Source organism: Canis aureus, chromosome 4 (assembly GCF_053574225.1).
Source record: "Canis aureus isolate CA01 chromosome 4, VMU_Caureus_v.1.0, whole genome shotgun sequence".
NCBI classification, from domain to species: Eukaryota; Metazoa; Chordata; class Mammalia; order Carnivora; family Canidae; genus Canis; species Canis aureus.
The window spans coordinates 3,874,956-3,901,314 of NC_135614.1; the positions used below are offsets into that span (position 1 = coordinate 3,874,956).

General features: G+C 35.3%; 1 protein-coding gene across 4 annotated transcripts in view; it reads right to left on the reverse strand.

The window, feature by feature from the left end:
• Positions 1–26,359, reverse strand: part of RYR2 (ryanodine receptor 2) — a 727,449-nt gene that overhangs the window by 104,912 nt on the left and 596,178 nt on the right. For all 4 annotated transcript variants that reach the window (XM_077894379.1, XM_077894378.1, XM_077894377.1 and 1 more), the window contains exons 64-72: positions 22,942–23,002; positions 21,486–21,724; positions 19,713–19,794; positions 14,051–14,181; positions 10,623–10,943; positions 8,945–9,185; positions 8,458–8,545; positions 5,862–5,954; positions 41–211 (exon numbers count right to left, since the gene is read on the reverse strand). In XM_077894379.1, coding sequence (XP_077750505.1) covers positions 41–211; positions 5,862–5,954; positions 8,458–8,545; positions 8,945–9,185; positions 10,623–10,943; positions 14,051–14,181; positions 19,713–19,794; positions 21,486–21,724; positions 22,942–23,002 — 1,427 coding nt within the window. The remainder of the gene's footprint in view (positions 1–40; positions 212–5,861; positions 5,955–8,457; positions 8,546–8,944; positions 9,186–10,622; positions 10,944–14,050; positions 14,182–19,712; positions 19,795–21,485; positions 21,725–22,941; positions 23,003–26,359) is intronic.

Consider the following 26,359-nt stretch of genomic DNA (forward strand, 5'->3'; position numbering starts at 1 on the left):
GTCAAGTGACTGTCATCAGTGGTATGAACAGGACACTTACCATACTGAATCGGTTTTTGGCCAGAGCGATGAGCTCCTGGTCCCCAGGGGCACAGATGTTCAACCCAATGGGCAGCAAGCGCTTCAGAGCTGCCACAATAAGAGAAGTCTGCATGGAATATCGATCTCCTTTGCGCTTCATTTTCTTCCTTTCCTGATCAGAAACAGCTGCCTACGGAATAAAGCTACGTGTTGGGATCTGTAACTGTTTTTCTCACGTTCAGAACTATGAACCTCTTCTAACTTGACTATGGTTCCATCTTCCTTATTTTCTGTGAGTCCCTATGTTTGAGAATCCTTTTCCTTTCCTTCTTAGCATCTCTTGCTAATTTCCAAGCCCTAGTCTCAGGTTCCCAAGTCATTACCATTCATCTGTGTGCATTCTACATACTTTTAGAAGGCAAATGCACATTGTGATTTTACAGAAGCAGATGGATATATGAGAAATCCATGGCAATTTTTTTAGGTATTGTGTGTTTTAGAGTTTTCAATGCTTAAGAGGAAAAATGTAAGACTATATGGTTTATTTTTGTTTTGACAGATACTTGCTTTGAAATATAAACTCTCTGTCACACATGCACACAGTATATAAAAAACTATTATAAAATAATGTTAGCCTTTTGTATAGGCCACAGACTTGTCTCCCTAGGACACTAATCACTCTTTAGGGGAACCAGATGTAATATACTAATTGGTGTAACATAAGTATTCAGGATTGTCTCTGGATGACCTGTTTACATCTGAATACAACCATGCTACTTCAGGGTTCTTTTATGATTTTTGCTGAATTTTATGTTCATGCCTAGGGTCACCTTAAATGCAGAGTCTAATTTTCATTGGGTAATGAGTATTATTCTATTAAGAGTGCATACTCAAATATAAAAATCAAAGTAATTGTCCCATATCTACTTTGTGCATATTAAATTTCCTTGTGGCAATAAATCAAACATTGAAGGCATTTTCCAGATAATGACATACTATAATAGTTTTGGCCTCCTGAGAAAAAGAAACAGAAATGATTTCCTTTCCCTGCAAAGAGACAAAATCTATCACAACATGTTAAGAGAATTTTTTCACATTAAGTAGTAAAATAATTGAGACATCATCAAGAAATGGTAGCTTATATATCAATAGTATATAATGTAATTACTATGACAAATATTACATACTGGTATATCAAATCTATAATACCTGAACTATAGCAATAGAAACCGTATTCACTTTCCAAAGAGAGTACTTATTGCATGGATCCTATTGCTATCTTTACTAGTTTGTAAGAGATTATTTTCAGTAAGTTTAGTAGAAAAAATCCAATGAATAATTACTTGCACTATTAAATTGATTAACACATAAAAATAATGGATCAGTGGTTTTAAACGAGCTCTCTGCTAAAGGGAAATTCAACCACAGTGATAAAAATAATTATCCAAATAGGGAACCAACATCCTAAAAATTAAACAAATTGATATAAATTATGAAAACATATTTCTATCCCATTCTGGTAATTTAGCTTCAGCAAAACAGTATCACACAGTACTTTGATGTCTAAATTTTGTTGATGTTGCAGTTTTCTTTGATTCTAACTTGAAAAGTTCTTTTGATTTTATGGTTGTATAAGCATGAGGAACTTTTACCTGGTTTGATATTTATAAATATTTAAGTGACCATATAATAAAAATAATTAAAATCAACACTAAGGGTAACTATAAATTGCTCAATTTTGAGAAACAGTAGATAAATAAATTCCTACTTCTGCTCAAGCAATAATCTTGCATTGTATACCATGGGAAATCTATAAACTGAAAAAAAGAAATTAATATATCGGGCAGTGGTCAAACTTGTTTTCTTCATTTCAGTATATTCAGAACCAAGCATTTTGCCTTGCCCATAGGAGTGGCTCGGTAATTTGAGCAGAACTGCTAAAACTACTGAATTTGAATGCTATTTAATATTTGACCAATTCCTAACATTTGAATCAGAGATGAACATGCAATAGCATGGTCAATATATGAGCATACTTAAAGAGGGGAGTAGGATCTCTCACACACAGAGAAAAATAGTCCTAATAATTTCACCTAAGATAATCTAAAATTTAATAGAAGATAGGGAAAAAAGGGAAGAATTTTCCAATATCCCTACACTGAAATAGCCTACTAGAACAAAATAAATCCTAGATATTTATTAATGGTTTTAAAAAATATTTTAGATATATTAATTATAAAAAGTGAGCCTAATGATCAAAAAGACAAGAGATAACAAATGGTGGTGAGGATGTGGGGAAAAGGGAATCCTTCTGCACTGTTTGTGGTAATGTAAATTGGCGAGGCCACTGTGGAAAACAGTATAGGGGTTCCTCAAAACATTAAAAACAGAACCATTTATCCAGCAAATACACTACCAGGCATTCATCCAAAGGAAATGAAAAAAAGGTCTCATAGAGATATCTGCACCCTCCTGTTCCCTGCAGCATTATTCACAATAGCCAAGATATGGAAACAACCTATGTGTTCGTGTATGGATATATACACACAGTGGAATATTATTCAACCCTGAGAAAGAAAGAAATCCTGCCATTGCAACAACATGGATGAACCATGAGGGCATTATGCTAAGTGAATAAGTGAGACAGAGAAAGACAAATATCATGTGATATCACATATATGTAGAATCTATAAAAGCCAGACTGATAAAAACAGAGAGCAGAGTGGTAGTTCCCAGGGACTGGGAAGGTTGGGGAATGGGGAGATGTTGATCAAAGGGTACTCACCTCCAGTTTAAAGACAAATAAGTTCTGGGGATCTAAGGTACAGGAGAGTGACTATAGCTAAAGATACAATGTTATCTACTTGAAAGTCATTAAGAGAGTAGATTTCCAGCGTCCTCAACACAAAAAACAGATGTTAATTCTGTGACATGATCAGGTGTTAACTCATGCTATGCTGATAATCAGGTTGCAATATCAGAAATTCATCAAATCACTTTAAATAACTAGGGCCGGTCACTACATTTCAACAGGAACGGAAATCTTAATACAAAATAGGATACAATCTATAATGTAATAGGCAAAACCCACTGTTTTTTCTTATCCCAACAAACTAATCAAATTTGTAATAGATGCTGTCTGTTTTTAAAACAAATTATGAAATTAAAAACATCAGCAATGCTAGCCATGGAGTGACACAAAATTATATATTTTGTATGAATGCAACAATGAGTCTGGAAAAACAACAGTAAAATAAGACAGACAAATGTTTAGGCTAAGGACCAAATTTCAAACTCCTCAGAGTTAAATGTTAATTTGATTTATCCATGTTAACAAAGTAGCCGTTATGCACCAAGCACTGCATTGAGCTTTAGAGTTACCAAGTCAGTAAAACACATTCCCTGGCTTTGTAGAATGTTTGGTCTAAAAGAAGTCACAGAGGTACCCATAGCTCCGCTGTAAGCAAGGGCTCAGGGCAAGAGCAGGGGCAGAAAGAAACAGGCCTCAGTGGAGGGAGGGCACTCACCACCCTATAAGTTAACAACTGTAGTTGGCAGCACCATTCCCCACCTTCCAGAAAAGGCACAGAAAGGCCTCCACACTACACATGCATGGTCACCTCCTCCCGAGAGCATTATGGCCAATTTAGTATGCATTGCCTCTCTCTGCCTTATGGGCTACATACATTTTAAGTCAAAATGAAGCTCCCAATCCCAGATTACCATATTCCGAGTTGGTCAGCTAGCTTCAGTCACCTATCTCCATATTTTATCTATAGTCATCTATTTTCTGTAATATTTTCTAAGTGTGGAAATGGTATTCCATGTAAACAGCAGTCATCTTTGCTTAGATGCCTTGCTGAAGACTGACACATGACAATTTGTTCTGTTGTTTTTGTTTGGATCTGAATCTCCATTCAAAAGAGTCCTTTTCTCTTCTGGATTCTGGGGGATGGACTGATTGGTCACTATGATGTCTCGGGCAGACAGTTTGAGGCTTTGTCAGAGGAAGCCCTGAAACCTTCTGCGTTGTTCTGTTCTCAGCATTGCATGGGGGAACACCTCCCTGTCCATTTCATCTTCAGATGTAAGACCTAAGGTTACCCTCCTGTTATCCATTCTTGCACTAAACCTGAGCAGTATAACTTTTGGGAAAGATGTTACTCATCTCCTGAATATATCCTACTCTTGGGACCTTCATGCCATTTGGGGTTGACAGAGACCTCAACAACACTGATGAAAGTATAGTTAGGATGCTACTTTGGTGAGCATAGTGACTCTCAAATCTGCCCAAATGCTGAAACACACGGACATCATGATTGCTTTGGTGAAACAATAAAACATATTAGTGTATTGGACTCCATTATCTAAACTTAGAAACATTACTTCTAGGAAAAAAAGTTTATGGTACTTCTGCAATATAAAATTTTAAGCACAAATGCAGATGAAAACAACAACAACAAATCTTAACAACAAAGAAGCAAAGCATAATCACTAATTTCTAAATACTTCATCAATATTGCTGTTATATGCTATGTATCCTGTCTCAGAATGTCAGCAGTCATATGGTAAAGAGACTGAAAGGTTTGAGGAAATTTAGTGGCTGGGGTGGGGGGGAGCCTGGGGGGAAGCATTAAGATGCTTCTATCCATTACTTTGAATTTTCTTCTTGCAAAAAGGAGTATAAATGTTGCTCCTAGTCAATTTGTACAGATGCCCCAGTCTAGCTTAGAGGATACACAGCACATTGAGCATATGCTTTGAGAATCACTGAGTATAAATGAGGAAAAAGAGGGATGAGGATGTCTGTGTCAGGATATGCAGCCCTCTGCTCTAAAGACTTCACTTATTCTGAGTCTTACAATAGACCAGAATCCTCATCCTCCAAAAGGAAACATGGACCCTTTTGCTCTCTCTCTATGCCTTTATTAACACTGTCCTAAGTTCACTACATGCTGTCAAAGTAGAGACATTCACTAATGGTTTTCAGTTCAAAACATCCATGTGATATGTACTCCTAGCACAGCATCTCATGACAGCATCAGCTCACTCTTCAGGCTTCCTAATAGCCCAGAGGAGAGAAAAGTTCCCATCTTTCATGTGTGTTTCAAGAGCACAGTCACATAAATAGCCTAGCAGGTGGACAGATGTTCTACTTAAGTAAAACTTCAGCGAGGCTTAGCTTTTAATTCATGTGTAATAATGTCAAATATGTGGCTTTCAAAACTCTAAAAAAGACGAGGAGCAGTGAGTGATGCTATTCAACCGTCCTAGTGGCCACCAATGAAGCAGGTGACAGGCACTAGTCATTCCTGGGGTTCAGGGGAGTAGGAGTCCCTTTCACTGAGGGTTTCGATCCACCTGCCCTAATCACCCCAGGGCTAGGTACTAGACAACTAGGATGCCCCCTATGCCCAGAGCCCATTGAGATTAGCTAGCCAATCCTAAGGTTTCTTACCCTGCTTCGCCTGTCCTTTCCCACAGAAACCACAATAAAGGTTCCTGCCCAACTTTTCCCCCTTGTTCTCTCTGCCACAAGACTGACAATGCTGCTTTGCCACATGCCCCCATCACATGCCATGCCCTCTGTTTCTAGGGAACTGTGAATAAAAACTTCTTCCTTCATGAAGTCATTTCTATGTCTGTGTGTCTTACCACACCTACTTAAAAAAATCCGGGGTAATACTCTTAAAACTGTGTGTATGTGTGTGTGTTTAATCAGTAAACATTATAAAATCTATAAAATCTCAGTTATACACCTTCAAAAATGTAGAAAAAATTAACCAGTGAAAGTTACATTCAGAAATTTTCTAGAACAGTGAAAGAGATTCTAGTAGTACCTTTGACATCTTTGACTTGGTGTCAGTGATAAGGAAAGACATGTTGTTGATTTCATTCTGTACCACGAAGTTCTGCTCTTCTCTTTTGAAATTCTGAGAAGTTGCAAAGAAAATTTCAGTTATGTATCTCATAGATAAGAAGTCCATGTAATTAAAGGTTATACAGGACCGAAAAGTTTCTACAAAGGTAAGTTGTAATTTGATATATAAGACTTACCAAGAAAGAGAACAAATATTTGTTAAATATCCAATGATAGTGTTTGGCTTGGGGCAACAATTCTGGGAACTAGAGATAAACATGTATGCTTCAAAAGTGGGAACATTTAGATCAAGAATATTTCTTTTTTTTTTGTATATATTTTTATTGGAGTTCGATATGCCAACATATAGTTTAACACCTAGTGCTCATCCTGTCAAGTGTCCCCCTCAGTGCCCATCACCCAATCACCCCAACCCCCCACCCACCTCCCCTTCCACTACCCCTCGTTCCTTTCCCAGAGTTAGGAGTCTCTCATGTTCTGTCACCCTCTTTGATTTTTCCCATTTTCTCTCTTTTCCCCCATAATCCCTTTCACTATTTTTTATATTGCACCCCAATGTTTATAGATCAAGAATATTTCAGTTCAGTGTGTAACCAATGTTACACACCTACCAAGAGGTAGAGTGAGTATTCAAATCCCAATTTAGCTGCTGAAAAGCATATACTGCTTCTTGGGAGAAACACAGGGCACAAATAACTTTGATGAACTCCATTCTGTCAGATGTTTCATCTACTTTTTCAATTACTATACCATTATTTTACTCATTTTTAATTCAGGAACTTCATAACACATGCAAAGTCAAGTATTTGAGCAGTGGTAGTAAAGGAAGCAAACACAGAATGAAAGCAGAAATAACCAGTTTTAAAAAAGAAGTTAATGAACTAAGTATATGCCTTCCTCTTTTGGATGAGCAAGAACCAAATAAAATAATTTCCTAGTAAGTATCCAAATATGTTAATAATTGATGAGTAACAAAATATTTTGTATGAAGGACAGTGAAAAGACTAAGCTCTCACTTTCATTCAGCTCACATTAACATTCTGATTTTACTATTCATGATAAATGGTTGCTCATAGAGTTTCCACCTTTAAATATTTGGGGAAGAATGTATAGGACACATACTAACAGATTTGTGTTTTAAATATACTCATGAGGTTCAAAAGTAAATATTCAGATTTTTTTCTTACTCCTGAAATTATCATTAGCATTCATCTAAAAATCTACTGACTGTGATAAATACTAAAAATACTACTGACTGTGACTCCAAATACTTGTCCCAAATTTTGTCTTGCATATAAATTGAAAGAAGCTTTTTTTTTTTTTTTTTTTTTTTTGTATTTTGGTGATTGATGAAGTTGAAGATTCTCAGTTTTCCAGGGAAAAATATGCAGTTTTTAGTTTTCTTAAGTGACTTACTCCTGGGCTCCGGATTTCAAATATTCCTTCAGAAGCACCCCAAATGATCTAATGCACTCCCTCAACATGAGTTACATAGGCTCAGAAACCATTTGCTTTTATCTAGAGGAACTTAAAGGATCTAAAAGAATTTTAGATATCATAGAAAATGAAAGTCAATGTGACAATATAAATGCATATATTAAAAAAAACATTCCACATATTATTTCAGTGTAATTATATTTTATATACATTTTGGTATCCAGTTTGACAGACTCCTCAGAGGTAAGCAAGAAACAGTATTTATTATCTTAAAGATTAAGTAAGAAAATTTTATTTTTTAAAAAATATGATATTTCTAAAGTAATAGAATTTGTATAACAATTTGATAAAATAAATTGGGAAGTCACCTCAAATAGTGAAGCTGAGGTTGAGGTTTTATTTTTACTTTTTCGGAGTCTCCCATTTACAAAGTGCCATCGACTTATAATTGACACAAAAATTCTAAGCTTTTGAAATCGCTTGGGATAACAAATGCTTGCTTATCTGTATTCTGCTAGTTATTTGAAATAATTACAGAATACTATACTGTTCTTATTAAAATATTTTTCAGATTTAAAAATATAGAGTTCTACGTGCAACATACAAAATAATGAAAATTCACTAAAGATGCACTTTATAAATCCTATCCACATGACTCTCGGCAGGAGCTATATTTCACTCTAACATGTGAGCAAAACTAAACTCCTGTAGAAAAAAAAGTGTGTGCCTGCTGGAACCAATTTAAAGAAGCCGTACATTTACAAGTAAACAAGTGTATCTTGTGATTGAAAAACAAAAGTCCATTTCAGCATTTTTCAAACTAGGCGTGAGGGCTCCCTAAGATATAGAGGCAAACAGAAAAAAAAATTATGGAGTGCAAATAAAAACTCCTGTGATTTTTTTTCTGAACATAAATTCTCAAACCCAAAAGCTTTATACTGATTCAAACTACCTAGGTGAATCTGTTCTCTCTTCACACCAGTTTAGTGATACCTAGGGAAGCAAGCTTGAGAAACATTAGCATAGGTATTTACTCAGGGGACTGGAAAATTGGTTAAAAACTTGAAAGCCCTTAATGTAAACCAAACAGGAAGCACTGTCGATATTTTCCTACTTACGTGAGATTTTGACCAATAGATAAATACTTCGGCCACCATGCGGAAAAGGTCCTCTGCTTCTGGGTTAGGCTCTTTTAGCCACTTTGCCCTAGATTACATAATAAATGGTTTATCAATTATTCGTTCAAGTTAATTTTTTTTAATCACCCACTCATTGTTAAATTTAAAACCCAGTAAACTAAGAACCAGAGTGCTGCCCACAGAGCTCATAAGTAGCTTCAGAGTATATTTGTTTAACATTTGTTTAACATTTAAAACAATTTAAACATTGCAACTGTCAAACTGCTAACTTTTACCTGCAGAAGATAGCATGCTCCACTGTAATTCTGAGATGCTTTTGGTGAAAATCACCTTGTCTATAAACATTTGGTAATGTCACAATCATGGATAGGCTCATCACATAGTCAATGAAGCAATTCCACTGGGACATAGGAACCCACCAAGGTCATGACCGAATCAGAGAAATAATCACTTTTGAACACCGTACCTGTTATAGTCCACAAATCTAATCAAGAGTGGGTAGAAGGCATAGAGATCTCTAGCCAGTGTGGTAAACTCATCAAGAATGAGAAGTTCTGCCTCAGACATATCCCCCCTGGCCTCAGCCTTCAGATGGTCCTCCTCAGACACCACCATTGCTGCTTTTTTCTTGAGTTTCTCCATTAATGGCAAGAAATGAGTTTTCAGGAGCTGAGGTTTCACTTTATTTATAATGGGCTGTGAAAAAACTGTTTGAAGACAGACAGACATTAATATTCTGCTCTGCATCAATATTCATTAAAATGAAGATAGATTATAATTACAATTGTAGCATGATTTTTGGATCCTCTACCCCCAGCACTTGGCTTCTTTCAGGATTCAGCCCATGCCACTTCTATTTCTCGAGTCCCAAACCTAATTGCACAGTTGCTGTTTAAAAATGATTACTGAATTGAATTTGATCCGCTTTCTTTTTTTTTTTTTAATTGGCAGCTAATTCGGAATAGAAAAAAAAAAAAACAAAACCTCAAAAACATGTCCATTCACTTCAGAAATCAATTATTTTCACAAAAAAGAAGAAGAAAAATCCCCAAATGGAAAAGGTTCCTATGGCCCTTTCTTTACAAGGAATATGTACCACCGAATAATCATGGGAGTACATCCAGTTGTATCATTTCTGCTTCCCCATCCTTGTCCCAATGGGAGAATTAGATTGCTAGGACACTGTTTTTTCATTTACTAATAATAAATGTATAAAAGAGAAAATACCCTACCCAAATGAGTAAGACATTGGTGTTTACTTTGGAGTTTTTAAAATAAATGAATAATTTTATTTATCTATTTATTTCTGAATTCAATTTTTTAAGAACCCTTCTTTTCGTCCTTGAAATTCCTTCCTGGAGCACCTGGGTGGCTCGGTCAGTTAAGCATCCACCTTCAGCTCAGGTTGTGATCTGGGGATCCTGGCATTGAGTCCCACATTGGGCTCCCTGCTCAGCGGGAAGTCTGCTTCTTCCTCTCCCTCAACCCCATTTATACTCTCTATCACTCTCTCTCTCTCAAATAAATAAATAAAATCTTTTTAAAAAATTGCTTCCCATTATCCAATGTAAATAGTGCAATGATAGATAAACAAATGCAAATTTTTGACTGCATGTTTTGATTTTTCTCCCCCACTCCTAATAGGATGAATTGCTAAAACAGGGTTGTTTCAAAATCCATCTTTATTTTTGTCTCTGTCTACAGAATCATTAGTTTTTATGGCTACATTTACTGATTAATCTTACAGAGACTATTCAATCAGGAACAGTCTTGTTGCAACTTGCTTAAAAGTTGTAACAACAGCAAAAAAGTTGTAATGATGTAGCAAGTTCTCTGATGCTTGATTAAATATACATGTTTTTAAAGAACAGCATGACAGAAAACATATTTTAATAGTTCTTGAGAAGTGAAGAAAATATTAATAAAGACTAAGATAGGAAAATCCAAGTCTTCTGTACTTCATTTTTAAAAATTTATTTATCTAGGTAATCTCTACACCCAATGTGAGGCTCGAACTCATGACCCTGAGATCAAGAGTCATGTGTTCTACTGACTGAGGCAGCCAGACACCCCTAGTTTTCTGATTTCAAGCCCTTTTGGAAATAATACAAATTCAAGTGGTGCATTTCTTTTCCAATTCTTACCTGCTAACCTCTTCATCCAGGCGCCCTCATCGATTCCCAAGTTATTATATATGATTTTCAATATATTTCCCAGAAGTGTGTTCATGTGCTCAGAGTTCAGGGCTGTACAGCACATTTCAGCCCTTTCCGGATTGTTTTCGGGTCCATGCTCCCACCAACGAGACATGTAGCTGCAAAGCATGGGCAGTATGACTTCCATTACATGTGGCATTTGTGTGTAGCGAATGCCAGACTCAGCTAATTCCACAATTTCTTCCATGAGTTTCTCCAAAGATGGTATATTTGGGCAAACATCTTCCACATTAGTTGGCAAATTAAGAGCTAGAGAAACACACATAAAAATAAACTGTGTTCAATGAAAGAACTGACTGACAGTGACAGCCAGATTTCTTGTTTCTAGCTGACACAAGCAAACATTTCATGCTGGGCTTCAAAATGCAGCAAGACCTGGCATGCCTTCACCTGGCTCCCATCCCTCTTATTCATGACAGGTATTTCAAACTTTCTTTTTCCCAAGTTCCTATCCTATCATCATCCCCTTAAGATCATAAAATGACCATTTCTTCTACTTCAGAGCAAACCAGAATATCAACTGTGTCTGCCCACAAGCCTTCTGTAGGCTCTATCCCACACTGTCGGTTCCCCCATTTTCAGCACAAGGAGCTTTGAGCTCCCTGCTCATGGTTTGGCCAGTGTTCTCAGAGCAGAGCCTGCCCCACTGCAGGGGCCTCGCTCTGGTCTCGTCTTGAACCCCTTGCTCTGTAGCATCTCCTCCCCAGCAGCCTGTGGCTATGCTTCAGATCTCCTGTGCATTAGTTAGCTTCCAGAAATGAAGGCCTCTGCTTCCCACTGTATCGATTTCCCTTGTTCATAAGCCTTGACCCCACTAACTGTTCCAGAGGCTTTCCCATCACTACCCAAATTCCTTTTTCCTTAACTTGAATGCATTTGGTCTTCCTGACTCCCTCTGAACTTGTTAGGGTCCTTTCCTGGTTATTTGCTCTTGATGGACTTTTAAATGTTGTTGTTAGGTTTTTTGCTGTTGTTATTTTGTTCTGTTTCACTTTTTTTTTTGTTGGTATGGTTTTTTTTTTTTTGTTTTTAGGGATTTAACTTAAATTCTCTTTTCTTTTTTCACCTTCTATGTTCATCTGGGTAATTTTGGCCGTTTCAATGGCTTCTGCTATAAGCTAACAACTCTCAAAGCCATATTTCTTAAAACTTCTGCTTGTAATATGGAATGTCTCAAAAGCAACTTAACACACAATGGATCTAAATTTAAACTCAACCTTTCCTCTCCTCCCAACTCCTGAGCAAGTCTTGGTAAAGACAACCTTATCTAGTCAGTCTCCTGCCCTAGAAACTGAAAAGAAATATCTAGGCTGTAAAGCTATTGTGTTTTCCACACAACAGGATGGGGCCTCCAGGATCTCTCACAACCACATCCTCCATCCAAAGGGCCTTCCTCAAACCCACCTCTCCTAAATTACCATAACCATTCTCTGAATTGGTGACTCATGCCCATTCATCTTCCCAATTTCTTTCATGACAGATGTCTACAAGGGTGACCTCCCCAGGTTACTCCTCTTCCTAAAGCCCATAAAAGGATTCCATTTGCTTTGATACTGTTCCCATTCCTTCCCTGACACAGAAAGCCTACTTTACCTAGTGTTCCATCCTTTCATCTCCTCTGACTTTTCTCCCCTGAGGGCTTGAAGTTTCACAGAATGCATCAGAGTTTCAGTGTTTCTAATTTCAGGATCCCTAGTGAACCAACTCTGTGAAGTCTTTCCCTGGGGTCCTCAGCTAACAACTGCATTTTGGAGTCCTGAGTGGTCTTTATTCTGAATTTGATCACATATGGCTCTCAGTCCCTTTCCTATGGCAGCTAAAAACTCCCTGAGAGAAAGTCTCCAGTTTTGCCCATCTTTGTGCCAAATCCCCTTCCTGCATCTCTGTGTACATCAAGATTTCTTGACCAGTGACTAACGCATGAACAAAAGGGACTCATTTAATCCAGTTCACTCACTTTGTCACACAAAGAATGTGTTACAGAAATAAAAGCAGGTAAATTATCTGCTTTGTGCATTTTCTTGTCTGGAATGAATAACAAATATGCTTCATTCTGGACTCAGAACAAAAGTATTAATCAATCAAAAATCCTAAATTAGACAACTTAGTAAGGCAGGTTTACACAGATGATTAATAGCCTAAGCTCAACCATGTTTTACTATTTACAAATATACTGTGGAATTTATGCAGAGAAATATTGCTAAATCACATTTAAAATATTTTTCTTTGACTTTCTGTTGTATGAAATGAGAATTATAAAAGAGGGAAATTAAATAGAGATGATTCAAGTGTTTTAAAGACTCCTTACTTGATAAAAAGTATTATAAAATCAGTATAACCAGCAGCTCCCCCCAAAACTCAAGTTAGTTACACAGAGAAATGATCTCATTAACAAAGAGGTATGCATTTGTCAACAGCAAATAGTTCCTGCCCAAGCTTTGAGAACTCTTTAGGGTCATTGGAAAGCAAATAAAATACAGTATACTATATCAGACTTTGAGGAAATCAAACAAAAAGCGATACAAGAGGATATCTTGTTAAGGCCCTGAGTACTCTGTTTTGTTTCCTTTAAACAACTGGTTAGAGAAACAACTACTTTCTGCTATGTTAACTATTTCTTATTCAACTCAATTCAAATCTTAGTAAATAATTCTAATAGATTCTCACAGACCAATCCTTGAAATCATCAGCAGTGGCTTTAAAAGCTACTCAACTAGGATAGTAGAAAAAATGAGCCTAGCTATTCAGAAAAATAGACCTTTCCCAAGTGAAAAGTACATAAGGCCTATTATATTTATAGATGCCTAGTATACATACAGACATAAAAATCTTAAGAATATGCATGCTAAGGCCCAAATTTAAGTCATTGGCTAATTGTGTCTCTGATTTATAGGTTTTTAAAATGATAATAATTGGACTAAACTATTAGAAAAAAATCACATGGAATAAACCTGTCCCAATAAGATAGATGTATCTGCTGAACAAAAAAACTTGAAGGGTACAAATCCATAAATGGAACAAATGAGAACACCATATGCTTGCTGACCACCTGTAAGAGATAACTGAATCAGAAATCAGATTGACCTACTTTTTTCCATTTCTGCTAATTATTTTGTCTTATTCTTAAAAGTGTTAATTTGCGACTCATTACCTGAGAAGAAATAAATTTCCTTTCACAGACACTATGGGGATAATATATAACATCAAAAAAATCCAAATAATAACATTTAAGAACAAATAGCATTGGAGATAATAAACTGAAATGGCCCATTAGAAAAAATTACTATGGGAAAATACAGTAAATGTCATTAAGTTTCAACTTTGTATCATAAATAGTGAACATGCTTCTGCATTACCTGCTCTTTCTCGTGAGGACTTAGTATTGTAGATAGAGTAAATGTTATGTTTGTCCAGATGAGTTTCCAAAAATGCTATGGGAAAGGCACCAGCAAAAGCAGCGAGACATTCTCCTAACGCAGAACGTTGCCTACAAGTGGAAAATATTTATATTTTTTAATTCTTCCAAGTGGATGACTGAAGAAGCCATATTAAAAGTGACCAGTTTAACCTACAAGAGGGATAATAGTGCTAATAACAAAATTAACTCCAAAATCCAATTTCTATATCACAAAACATTATATGCTTTCAATAGCAAAGTCCCTACCATTTAAAAAATGCTAAATTATAAAAAAAAAGGTAAATTATCTATTGTTAAAAAGAAGACCAAAATCACAAGAAAAACCCTATCAAATCCCCCCAAAAGTTTGGACACTTCTTTCTGTTTTCCTTTTTTCCTTCCTTCCTTCCTTCCTTCCTTCCTTCCTTCCTTCCTTCCTTCCTTCCTTTCTTTCTTTTTTCTTTTTTTTTTCTTTCTTTCTTTCTTTCTTTCTTTCTTTCTTTCTTTCTTTCTTTCTTTCTTTCTTTTCTTCCTTTCTTTCTTCTTCTTTCTTTCAGATTTTATTTATTTGAGAAAGAGACCAAGAGAGCATAAGCAGGGGGAGTGGCAGAGGGAGAGGGAGAAGCAGGCTCCCCACTGAGCAGGGAGCCCAATGTGGGACTCGATTCCAGGACCCTGGGATCATGACCAGAGCTGAAGGCAAATGCTTTAACCCAGTGAACCATCCAGGTGTCCCATCCATTTTTTTTTCCTTAAACATTGTGACCTGAAGAATTCTTGCTAGGTGAATAAATGCATTGATAAACATTAAAAAAATAAAGTACTGGTACCAATACACTGGTACAATTTTTTGAAAATTTACTAGTATAAATCATTTCAGGGTAGCTATGAAATATTAAGACATAATAAATACCAAAAACTATTAATAACACTCAAAATTCACTCATCATTTTTAGGGAAGGAAGAGGTTTAAGGAATCATTCTGTGATTAATTGATTCAGTGCAGGGTATGACCCAAAGTTCCCCCTGACACTGACAAAAATTCTCTCCCTCAGTTACCTATGTAATCCAAGGATTCACTGGGACATTATCAAATGTAGAACAATATGAGAGTTTTTTCACATATTAGGATCTCCTTAAATTATTTTATATAAATGTTTTATATTCAAAGTCAATAAAATGTATCTAAGTGAGAAAAGACTAAATAATTCACTTAGGTAGTTCTAAATTTCTGCCTGAAACATATATGATTGCTTAAAATTAATAATGCCCCTAATATTTTAATTAAAGATGATTGGACATTTAGTAAGCTAAGAGAAAATACCCCTTCATAGAATAACACTGAACAACATAGAGAATCTATAAACATCAAGTTTAATTCAAATACTGAAAAATATTTCATTATTAAAAGTAATTTAGGATATCAAAAAATTACAAAGGGTACAGGCTTTGATTCAGACAGACCTGAATCCCAAACTAATTCCTAATACTTGTATCACTACAGGAAAATTACTCACTCTTTTTATGTTTTGCTTTCCTTGCCAAAAAATAATTCTGGGCACAGAATTACAAAAAATTTTTTTTTAAAGATTTTATTTATTTATTCATGAGAGACACAAAGAGACAGAGGCAGAGACACAGGCAGAAGGAGAAGCAGGCACCATGCAAGGAGCCCGACGTGGGACTCGATCCCAGGACTCCAGGATCATGCCCTGGGCTGAAGGCAGGCACTAAACTACTGAGCAACCCGGGCTGCCCAGAATTGCAAAATTTTTGACACATATTATGAGTTCTGTAAGTGTTTACAAATAACGAGAATATATTTATTCAAGAATCTGATACCCTAAAATGTTTCATGTATGACACCAAAGAAATTTATTCCCTTACATCTTACTGGACAAGTCCTTTCATTTTGTTAAAAATTCATGTGAGCCTATTTAATAATTTACTTTAAAATGTTGATTCAATTAGTAATTCTCAGACCAACTCTGATCATTTGTGTTGGTATTCTAGAAATAGCAATTTTTTTTAAAGGACTCTCATTAAAATAGCTACATGTTTCTTTTTTTAAGACTTTATTTATTCATTGAGAGAGAGAGGGCACACACGAGTAGAGGGAGGGGCAGAGGTAGAGGGAGAGAATCTCTAGCAGACTATGCGCTGAGCACTGAGTCTGATGCGGGCTCAAGCTCTTGACCCTGAGATCACCATTTGAGCTGAAATCAAGAACCAGATGTTTAACTGACAGAGTTGCTCAGGCACTTCAATATCCACATTTTTCTCAGTCACAGTGTCACTTTTTCTTTTTCAAAATATCTTTTATTCATCTTTTGATTTTCATTTTTATATTCTCCCCAAATGGCTTTATAATTGCAAACAAAGAAAACATATATCTTTTATTTTTTAGAACCTAACAAAAGGACCCCAAATTTTATTAAAAAAATACAGAGATAAGAAGAACAACAATATCAGCACTGCTCAGGTAATGAGAGAATTTGCATTACCAGATATCAAAATGTATTACAAACTACTAGCAGTTCAGGATGCAGGCTACTGACCTAAACATTTACAAAATCAAATAATAGAACTGAATAGATTCTAGAAATATGATTTAATAAATATGTTACCTCAGTATATGATAAAGGTTTTTGTTTTAAATCAGCAGATAAAAGACATATTTAATAAATCATAACTTGGGCAAGGAGTTGGGGGATGAATGAAATAGGCAGAGGATTAAGAGGTACAAACTTTTAGATACAAAATAAATCACAGAGGGGCACCTCAGTGGCCTGTTCAGTTAAGTATCTGACTCTTAATATCAGCTCAGGTCATGATCTCAGGTCATGGGACCGAGCCCCACATAGGGCTCTGCAGAGAGGAGCCTGCTTGAGGATTCTCTCTCTCTCTGCCTCTAACCCTTACCTGACTCACACACTTGTACACACTCTCTCTCAAATAAATAAATCTTAAAAAAATAAAGTCAAAGAGAGGAAAAGATGAAAAGGGAATACAGTCAATAATACTGTAATAATGTTGCACAGTGACACATGTAAGTATATTTATGGTGGTGAGCACAGAGGAATGTATATAATTGTCCAATCACTATGTTGTATGCCTGAAACTAACAACATTGTATGTCAATTACATTTCAATTAAAAATCAATACTTTCCATGTGGGAGGTGATTTTAAAAATTTAATTTGTGTTCCATGTAACACTAAAGAGGAATAGGAAATTCAGAATCACTTCTAGTAAATACCCTTCTTACTCCAGAGATGATCATTTTAGACTTTTTCTACTTTCCTCAAACATCGTCCATTTCTTTCCTCAGCCATCACTTGGCTGAGGCATACTTCATAGAGGAAACGGAAGCTATTTATACCTGATTTATCTACTATCTGCCTTCTGTCAAATGGAGGAAAGTTCTGATCTTAAAAAATCATGTTCTAAAACATACATTCTTGAGTACTCTGTGTTATTATCTTTACTGTGTGTTTATTCACACATGAAAATCTGCCAATATTACATTTTTCGCTTGCTTTTTTTGTTTGTTTCTCCATTAGGTATAAGCTCTTTGAGAGTAAGGATCTATCTTGCTTAGTGTTGTATCACAGAATCTGGAGTTTAATACATATTTTTTGAGTGAGCAAAGGATTAAAAGGCTAAATTTAAACAACTGAAGAATGAAAAACCTAAGAGAATAAGTGTTTGAATTTTTAGCTGTTATGAGCATGGTATAACCTATCTAAAAATATTAAACTAAGAAGAATAAAAACCCATGAAATAACTGATAGGTTTATATAATAATTAAAATTCCCATGTCATAAACATTATCTGTACCTAGTTTTACAGATACAGTTTTTACCTGTTTTACCGGTATTGTTCTAGATAATCACTAGAAAGTTATGAAAATGCTAAAGTCACAGATGGTAGAAATAACAGGAAAGAGGTGTATAGTTTTAATACATAAAAATTCATTACTTGACAACACATTGATAGAAAAATGTACAACAGATATGAAAGGAAATTCATATAATTAAGAAATAAAAATGGCAAAGAAAACACAAAATGGATAGGAATTGGGAATTAGGAAATTGCATTTGAAAAGAGAAATGGGATTCCATTTATATATATATTATTCCATATAATAGTTAATTATATTTTTAAATAGTAAAAAGAATAATAATCAGAAATGAGGAAAATGTGAGGAAAGCATGATTCTCTTGTAAAACTTCAGTGTCAACTGAATCAGTTTTCTGAGAAGACTCATAATCCTTTAATATACGCCTACTCTAACCTACATTTCTAAATTCTGAGAATACAGCTAAAATAAATAAAAATAAATATATATATATAGAAAACTATGATCACAGATCTAGCATTATTTATGGAAATGAAAAAAAGCCTACAATCAAAAATAAAGTAACATTTCAATAAATTATAAAACTTCTGTAGTATAAAATATTTTGAAGCTAAAAAAACCCATGTGAAAAAAGAGATTAACTAAAAAATGCAGACAAGGGATGCCTGGGGGGCGCAGCTGGTTAAGCATCCAACTTGTGATTTCAGCTCAGGTCATGATCTCAGGGTTGAGGGATTAAGCCTCAAGTCAGTTCTATGTTCAGCTTGAGTCTACTTAAGATTTTCTCTCTCCCTCTTCCTCTGCTCCTCCTCCCACTCATCATGTCTCTTTTTTTCTCTCTCCAAAATAAATAAATTAATCTTGAAAAAAAATTCAGGTAAAAACCATGCAGTGTGAACTCAATTATCCTTTTACATTGACTTAGTCTCCTATTTCTATGCACTTGCCACCCTATTTAATTATTGATGATATAGAAGTTTTAATATTTGGTAGGTCAAATGACTACCCTTCCATTACTGTTTTCCTCTCACAAAATTTTATTGGCTAGCCTCATTAGTTATTCCTTCAAATGAACTTTCAAATTACTTCGTAAAGTTCAATAAAAAACAAATTTCTACTTGAAATTGTCTTATAATTAATCATAGATTAATTTTGGGAGAATTTACATCTTTTCAATATTATTCCACCAGAATATCCTTTCATTTATTTATTTTATTTATTAGTTGTCTCTCTGAATGTCATTTTCTTTAGTCTAGACTTAAAAAACTGCCTTTTTTCTCTTTTTCACAGAAAACTCTTACTGTAGCCACCGATGACCTCTTATTTTAAATGCAATGGGGAGACCTTATATTGAATTGTCCACATCACCTGATAATCTCTTCCTCTTGAATGTGAGAATTAAAAAAAAAAAAAGCCCATTTTAATAACTGCTTATATTCATGCTTATTTTGCTTTTCAGATATATAATAAGAAAGTGTTTTAGTAGGTATCTTCATAGAACTCATTCATAAACACTGTTTAATCTTTACATTAAATATGGTCTTTACCATTATGGTTTATTATTTTTTTTAACATAACTTGATTGACTCTTATTATTATGTCAATTCAAATTTAGCTTAACAATTGTTCAATTACTCCCAAAAATCCAATATGTTAATCTGGCTGTTTAGTTTATAACTAAGGGAAAACTGAAAAAGACTTGAAATAAATAGAACACTTGAAACAATTACTAATTAAAAGCTAAACTTTTGAAATCTTACCTTTCCACATAAATACTTTTGCTGGTTCCCAAAGCATATAAACTAGTCAGAATTCTGTAACATGACACTTGTACATCTTCCACTAAGGAAAAACAAAAATAAGAACAAAAACACTTGTTTTCATATGTTGTCCTAAGAAAGTTTAGCCTGAAACCAAAATTCCATATTGAGGGCATACTAATATTTTAACATTTAAAAAAGCAAAATTAGAACAAATGCGTATGTAAATGAAATATAAAAACTATTCTCTCAAAATCCTTAAGGAGCTGAAAACATTCTAAAGAATGTTTATAATTATTTAGAACATTCTCAAGACCATGTTTAAAAATAATTTTTCTCTAGATAGAAGAAAAAAGGATTTCTTTGAGAATGAAATTAAGCACAAGACTATCTGCAAGAATAGGTAGATTTTGTCTCCCTGTTCTGAACGTATATAAAGACTGTGTCTTTTATTTTAACACCTAAGTGAATAATATTAAAAATGCTAAAGGAGGTGGTAAGTTATTTCTGACCTGACATTCAAGGTATAAGTTAGTCAATTCTACAGTGAGGCTAGAAAATAAAATAAAACCTTTTATTTTATCTACGATCCATTATGACATTTTTAAGAGGCAAAACAAACAAACAAACAAACAAAAAAACTAGGAACCTTGGATTTCTAATTCCAACTCTTTTACCATTTCCTGGAGAATCTACCATGACATGAATGGAGAAATCATTCTTTCTGACCTGACATTCAAGGTATAAGTTAGTCAATTCTACAGTGAGGCTAGAAAATAAAATAAAACCTTTTATTTTATCTACGATCCGTTATGACATTTTTAAGAGGCAAAACAAACAAAAAACAAACAAACAAACAAAAAAACTAGGAACCTTGGATTTCTAATTCCAAGTCATTTACCATTTCCTGGAGAATCTACCATGACATGAATGGAGCAATCATTCTTGTGCTCAAGACCTGTTTCCATGTCCACATTGCCCAGTAAGCAATGTTCCTACAATGGTTCAAGGAAATATTTTGTGGATAATGCTTGTGTTACCCACTGAGTAATGTAGGGGTTTCCACCCAGCACTATGTTTTACCTGGGAGATTGACAAGGTTCAGGGTCTGAGCAGGTGTGGCTGCAGTCAAGACCCACTTGACCGTTTAACATGGGCTTCTTACATTGCCTTTCATGTTCACATCAGCAGGAGAGCAGGAAATCAGGACAGGCCTGATATTATTTTTTTCAACATTGTTTTGAGCATTCTGTGCATATTTTTAATCATTATGGAATTCTAGGCAAAAACAGCTGATGAAATCCCCCGTTAAAATAGACTGAAACCTATAAACAAAAATATGCGGGCCACCCCAGTGGACCAATGATTGAAATGCAGATTTTGTGTCAGTTGTCTTCATATTTGTTGGTAACACAACTTGTGGCTCAGAGGTGATTTGAAAACATTTAATGTTGCATGTCCCATGGTCAAACTGCATGGGAAAAACTCCATGGAAAGAGAGAACACAGAAATAGTAAAATTTGGAACCTGCACTTCGGCAAGGTGGAAGTGACTGCCCACAGCCACCATCTTACTGGTCCTTTCTGTGAATCCATGTGATTCAGGGATCTATCTCTATAAGAATGGTTTCTGTAACTCAGATGTCAACCTAATGTTCTGGGGGGGAAAAAGTGCATTTTAATGGATAGGCAGTGTTTGACTAACCAGATGGGCCCTTTACAAGTTTTCATTGTACTATTAGATAAGGAGACTCTAAGTAATAGATTTACATACATATTAGATCTTCTCCGAATTGATGCTGGCCAATATGCTCAAATAATGATGATAGCATCGGCAACAGAGCCACCGTGGTATAATTGATAATCTGAGTAACACCTTTGGGTTGGTTTCGGGTGTGGGTGAACTGGCCTTGCTTGAGATTCTCCATGGTCTTCTCCAGATCCTCCGCAGCATTGTCTAGAAAAGCTCGGAGGGCGCTTTTAACGCTTTCCAGACCAGTCTTCATCACTGTCCTAGGAAGGAAAGAAGGGAGAATATGTATCTTGCAACAGGAGAAAGTGGAATACAAATAAAACATGCTTCTACTTTATGTTTGTTGATCCATTACATTCACTCAGTCAACTTTTTTTTAAATTCACTCTCAACTTTTTCAGTGCACTTGAATTTATAGCAGTATAGCTCTGTAAAATGCACTACCTTTCCAAAATGCCTTCATAGTCAACTTAATCAGGACCCAGATGAGTGCTAATGTTTTGTATTTTCTACCAGTGGTTTCAAAATTTGAGAGTGTTTTGTTTTATTCTCTAACAAATCACAGCTTCTGAGCCAGTTTAGTTAATCCCAAATCTAACACAACTAGAATGTTTCTTTAGGCAATGTGTATGAAAGAGGCATTTAATCCCAGCTAAACCTAGTCACCAAATGATCTAGATATTTTGTGCTTTAAGTGAAGCAATCAGCTAAATGAGCCTCCAAAGGCTGAACTTGTACAAAAGTGACGCTCTAATATCATTGTTTCTAGTAGGAACTGAAGGTGTATAATAGCATCTATTTTCCTAATTTATTATACAAAACACCTCACATAAAATTTTCAAAGTAAAACTAAACAGCATCATAGAATGTTCTCTGTAGTAGACATTTAGGAACTTTTACTTAGATTTATCCTGGATAATAAATGAAATAAATGTATGGCTTAAAGGCTGAATCGACCCTCTGAGATATACTGATTTCATATTTAGTCAACCTGTTGTATTTCCAGTCATGTTGCTAGGAGTTCAGGGTAGAAAGTACACACATTTAGGAATTGGTCTACTTCCACACTTACTATGCAATCTTAAGCTTCACTCCTCTCATCTGTAAAATAAGAATAAAACCCTGTTGTTCCTATAAAGCTAAATGTTACCACAAATGCGGAGCATGGGTACCACACCTAGAAGCTCCTAAGACCTCTAAAGTTGGAGCTTACCATTTCTACTTCACATACATTCCCAATTCAACCCTCAGTGACATATATAGATGCTACAGAAATTACTTGAAATTTGAATGATAATTTATATAAGATCATAAAAATAATAAAATGCCATTGTATTAGTAATTTACAAAATACTTTTTCACACCCACACTTAAGCCTTTATTATAATTCTAAAGAATAAAATCTAGAGACAAAGTGAGTCTTAATATTCTTGTGTAGCATTACTACAGTCATTTAGACAAAAATATACCCTCTTACCTGGCGTCCAAAGTCTGACCCAAAATATGAAGACAGTTGACAATTGATGTGGCATCATTTCCTAAAGAGGAAACAAAATGCTGTCAAATTGCCCTGAGGATTTCTCACTGTTCTTTTCTAAGAATATTTGTGTACCAAAAATTAGTCAATGGTACAACCCAGTAATAACTCAATTAAAAGGATTTTTTGATAGTCAAGTTTAAAATCATGCAGTTTTTCTGCTCAAAAGTGGTTATGCAAATGTAAGTAGAAAAGCAATAAAGCATGTCTCATCAAAGAGCTGACATACTCAAGAAGCATTCAAAGCACTGCGCCAGGCTGAAGTGTTTAAACTGAATTCTTCAAATATATTCACCTCCCCATACTGGTTCATCTTCTTTCTAAATCATATTGTATGTCAATTTTTAAAGTGAACTCATATGTTTATGAGAAAAGGTGAGCTAATAGTCTAAAAAATTTAATTCCCCTTTAGTTATCCGTGTCTCTGCTTTCTTATTCCATTCAGCTGAATTAAGATGATTCATCTGCCTGAATGTTTGGGGTTTTGGTGAAAAAGAACCACCAAAGGATCAATGTAAATAAGCACTATTGGCTGAAGAAGTTAAATCCTATTCTTAATGAGATATTTAAAATGGGAACAACTTTTCTAAAAAGATGAAATTCATCCATCTTGATTGCACATTTTATTAGTACAGGAATATGAATTATACAATTACTATATAACTTCACTTATGTAAAGATACATAAGAGCAAATAAACAAAATGATAGATCCATAGTTACAAAGTAATTTGACCACTCACAATACAGTCTGATGTTATTACTTCCTCATTTTATACTTTGCTATTCATAATATGTATAGTCATTTCCTGGGTCCAGAGGTTAATAACTCCTATTTGAATGTAAGTATTTATAACATTTGTGTACGTTACATTCTTTATGCAGCAACACAACAAAAGGATCTTAAAATGAATTAAATATGCATGAAAATTTACAACTACCCTAGAATCTGGACAAGCCAGTTTAGTGACATGATACAAATAAGAACAAAAAACAAGGTATTTATTGCTAGACTCTGAGTTCTTAGATAAAATGTCCCATTCATCATCTGCTTTGATTCTCAGAAATTTTGGTAATCATGAAGACAAAATCAGCAGAAAGGCAGAATTTGTTATGTCCTTGTCTACTGATTAGTGGCAGTCCTAGGGCTTCTACTGCAGTTCCTTTAATTATTCATTCACTTAAAAAAATTATTCATTCACTCAATAAATACTTATCAAATACCAGGCATTCTCAAAGTTCCAGTAATAAGTAAAAGACAGTTTAATGGCACTTATATTCTAATGAGGGACACAGGTAATAAAATATTAAGAAAAAATCAATATGAAACACAATATTAGGTGCACTAAAATAAATATTTTATATTTGTAAACTATATTAATTATATATAATTAATTAATTTATGTTATACAATTAATATATATTCGTTGTGTGTATATATATGTGTGTGTACATATATATATATATATATATATATATATGAATGATGATTGGGGCAACTGAATAGCATAATAGGGCAAGTGGTCATGAGGCTTTTTCTAAGAAGGTGGCATCTGAGCAAAGATTTGAATGAAGGAATAATCATGCATAGATCTGGGAAAAGGACCCAGGTGGAGGAGAGAGCATGTGCAAAGGCTCTGAGGTAGATAATGAAGCTGGTGTTTCAGGCAAGGAAGTTGAGGTGGCTAATGCATGATTGGAGATTCAGAGGAAAGAAGGAGGATATGGGGTAGAGAGGAAGGGAGTAGCCAGGTTCTAGAGCCTTAAAACCCAACCAAGAACTTTGATTTTTGTTTTTTAAGTGTGATAGGGAGATATTCTTAAGGTTTTGAACAGGATGGGATCTGATTTATATTTTAAAAGGATTAAATCACAAGGTGCAAAATTCTGGAAGGGCAAGAGTGGATGTTGGTTAGGAAGCTACTAGAGTCATCTAGAATCAGAAGATTGATGGCAGGAAATTTGGATTAGGATATCTGCAGTGAAGATTTGCTTGTGGACTGCATGTGAGATGAGATGAGAAGGAGTCAAGAATAACTTCAAGACTGTTTGGGTGAGCACTTGTACGAGCGATTAGGTGACTGGTGGTAAGATTTTCTGATGTGGAGAGGGCATAAGAAAGGAGCAAAATGAGGAGGGTGGGGGTAGGGTGCTCTGCTTTGAGGCTAACCTCAGGTAGAGAAGCAGAATAGGCAGTAGATGCACAAATCTGTAGTGCAGGGAACAGATCTGAGCTGGAGCTATGCATTTGAGCACCATAAGCATACAGATACCTTAAAAAATCGTGGGCCTTAATAAAATAAGCCAGCTTGGGTATAAATATAGAAAAAAGGGTCTGGGGGCCTCCAATGTTTAGAAGTGTGAAAGATAAGTAGAATGCAGCACAGAAAAGGAGAAAGAGAAGGGCTCAGGAGGAAGACAGGACACAAGGCAACATGCAACTATTACTAAGCATCAAGTCAGAGAGGCTGGCCTCTCCCTCTCGTCCTAAAATACACAGTTTTTTTTTTTTTTTCTTACCCTCCTAGTCTGCTGGCTCCTTGTATAGATAACCAGTATTTGTACTTTGTACTGAGCCTGACCAGGCCTTTTTCCAAAGGAGTGGTGGGGTATTTTAAACCTCCATCTGTAAGAACTCATGAGATGAGATTTATGTTCCCTGCTGAAGGCCAGCCCTTAGGACTGGCATATGCAGTGTCAGGCATAAAGCAGGCATTCAGTTGAATATTGTAAGTTGTGAAGAGTAGGAAACAGTACCAGTGGCCAGAAAAGTTCTGTTGGTCAAATGAAAATGCACATGATAGATGTGAATGTTCTGTGATTGTCAAGTCACAAGCCATAAGCTCCGTGAATCGACACATTTTGGTGTGCTCCATGTGAGGTATAGTATAACTTTGAAGGGAAGAATCTCAGTGTGAAAAATGGTGAGGAACAGACCCTAAAAGATGAAGGAAAAGTGTTCATTGAATTTTCAACATTTTGTGGTGTAGACCAAGCAAAAGTATCTGTAATACCAGCAGAGGTAAAAGGTAACCTAAATGGTTAGTCTCAAAGATGTAAAGTTTTTAGTAAGGGTTTCAAATAAAATAAGAATTGCCCACACTCTGCCCTTCTTAAGGTTCTCCAGATGACCATCATTAGAAACGTCCATCATGCTATCAGTAAGAACAGGAAAGACAAAAGTGCAGTATGATGGTAAAATTTTAAAGTGATAATTGTATTTTCATGTAATTACTTCATTACTCAGACTAGAATAAAAACCAGAAGTTTGATACTTTTCAACTCACACTCTTTCAAGGTCCAAACTACTTCCCTTGTCCTCAAACACTTAGAAAAACACCTGTGGATTGCCTCTTTGTC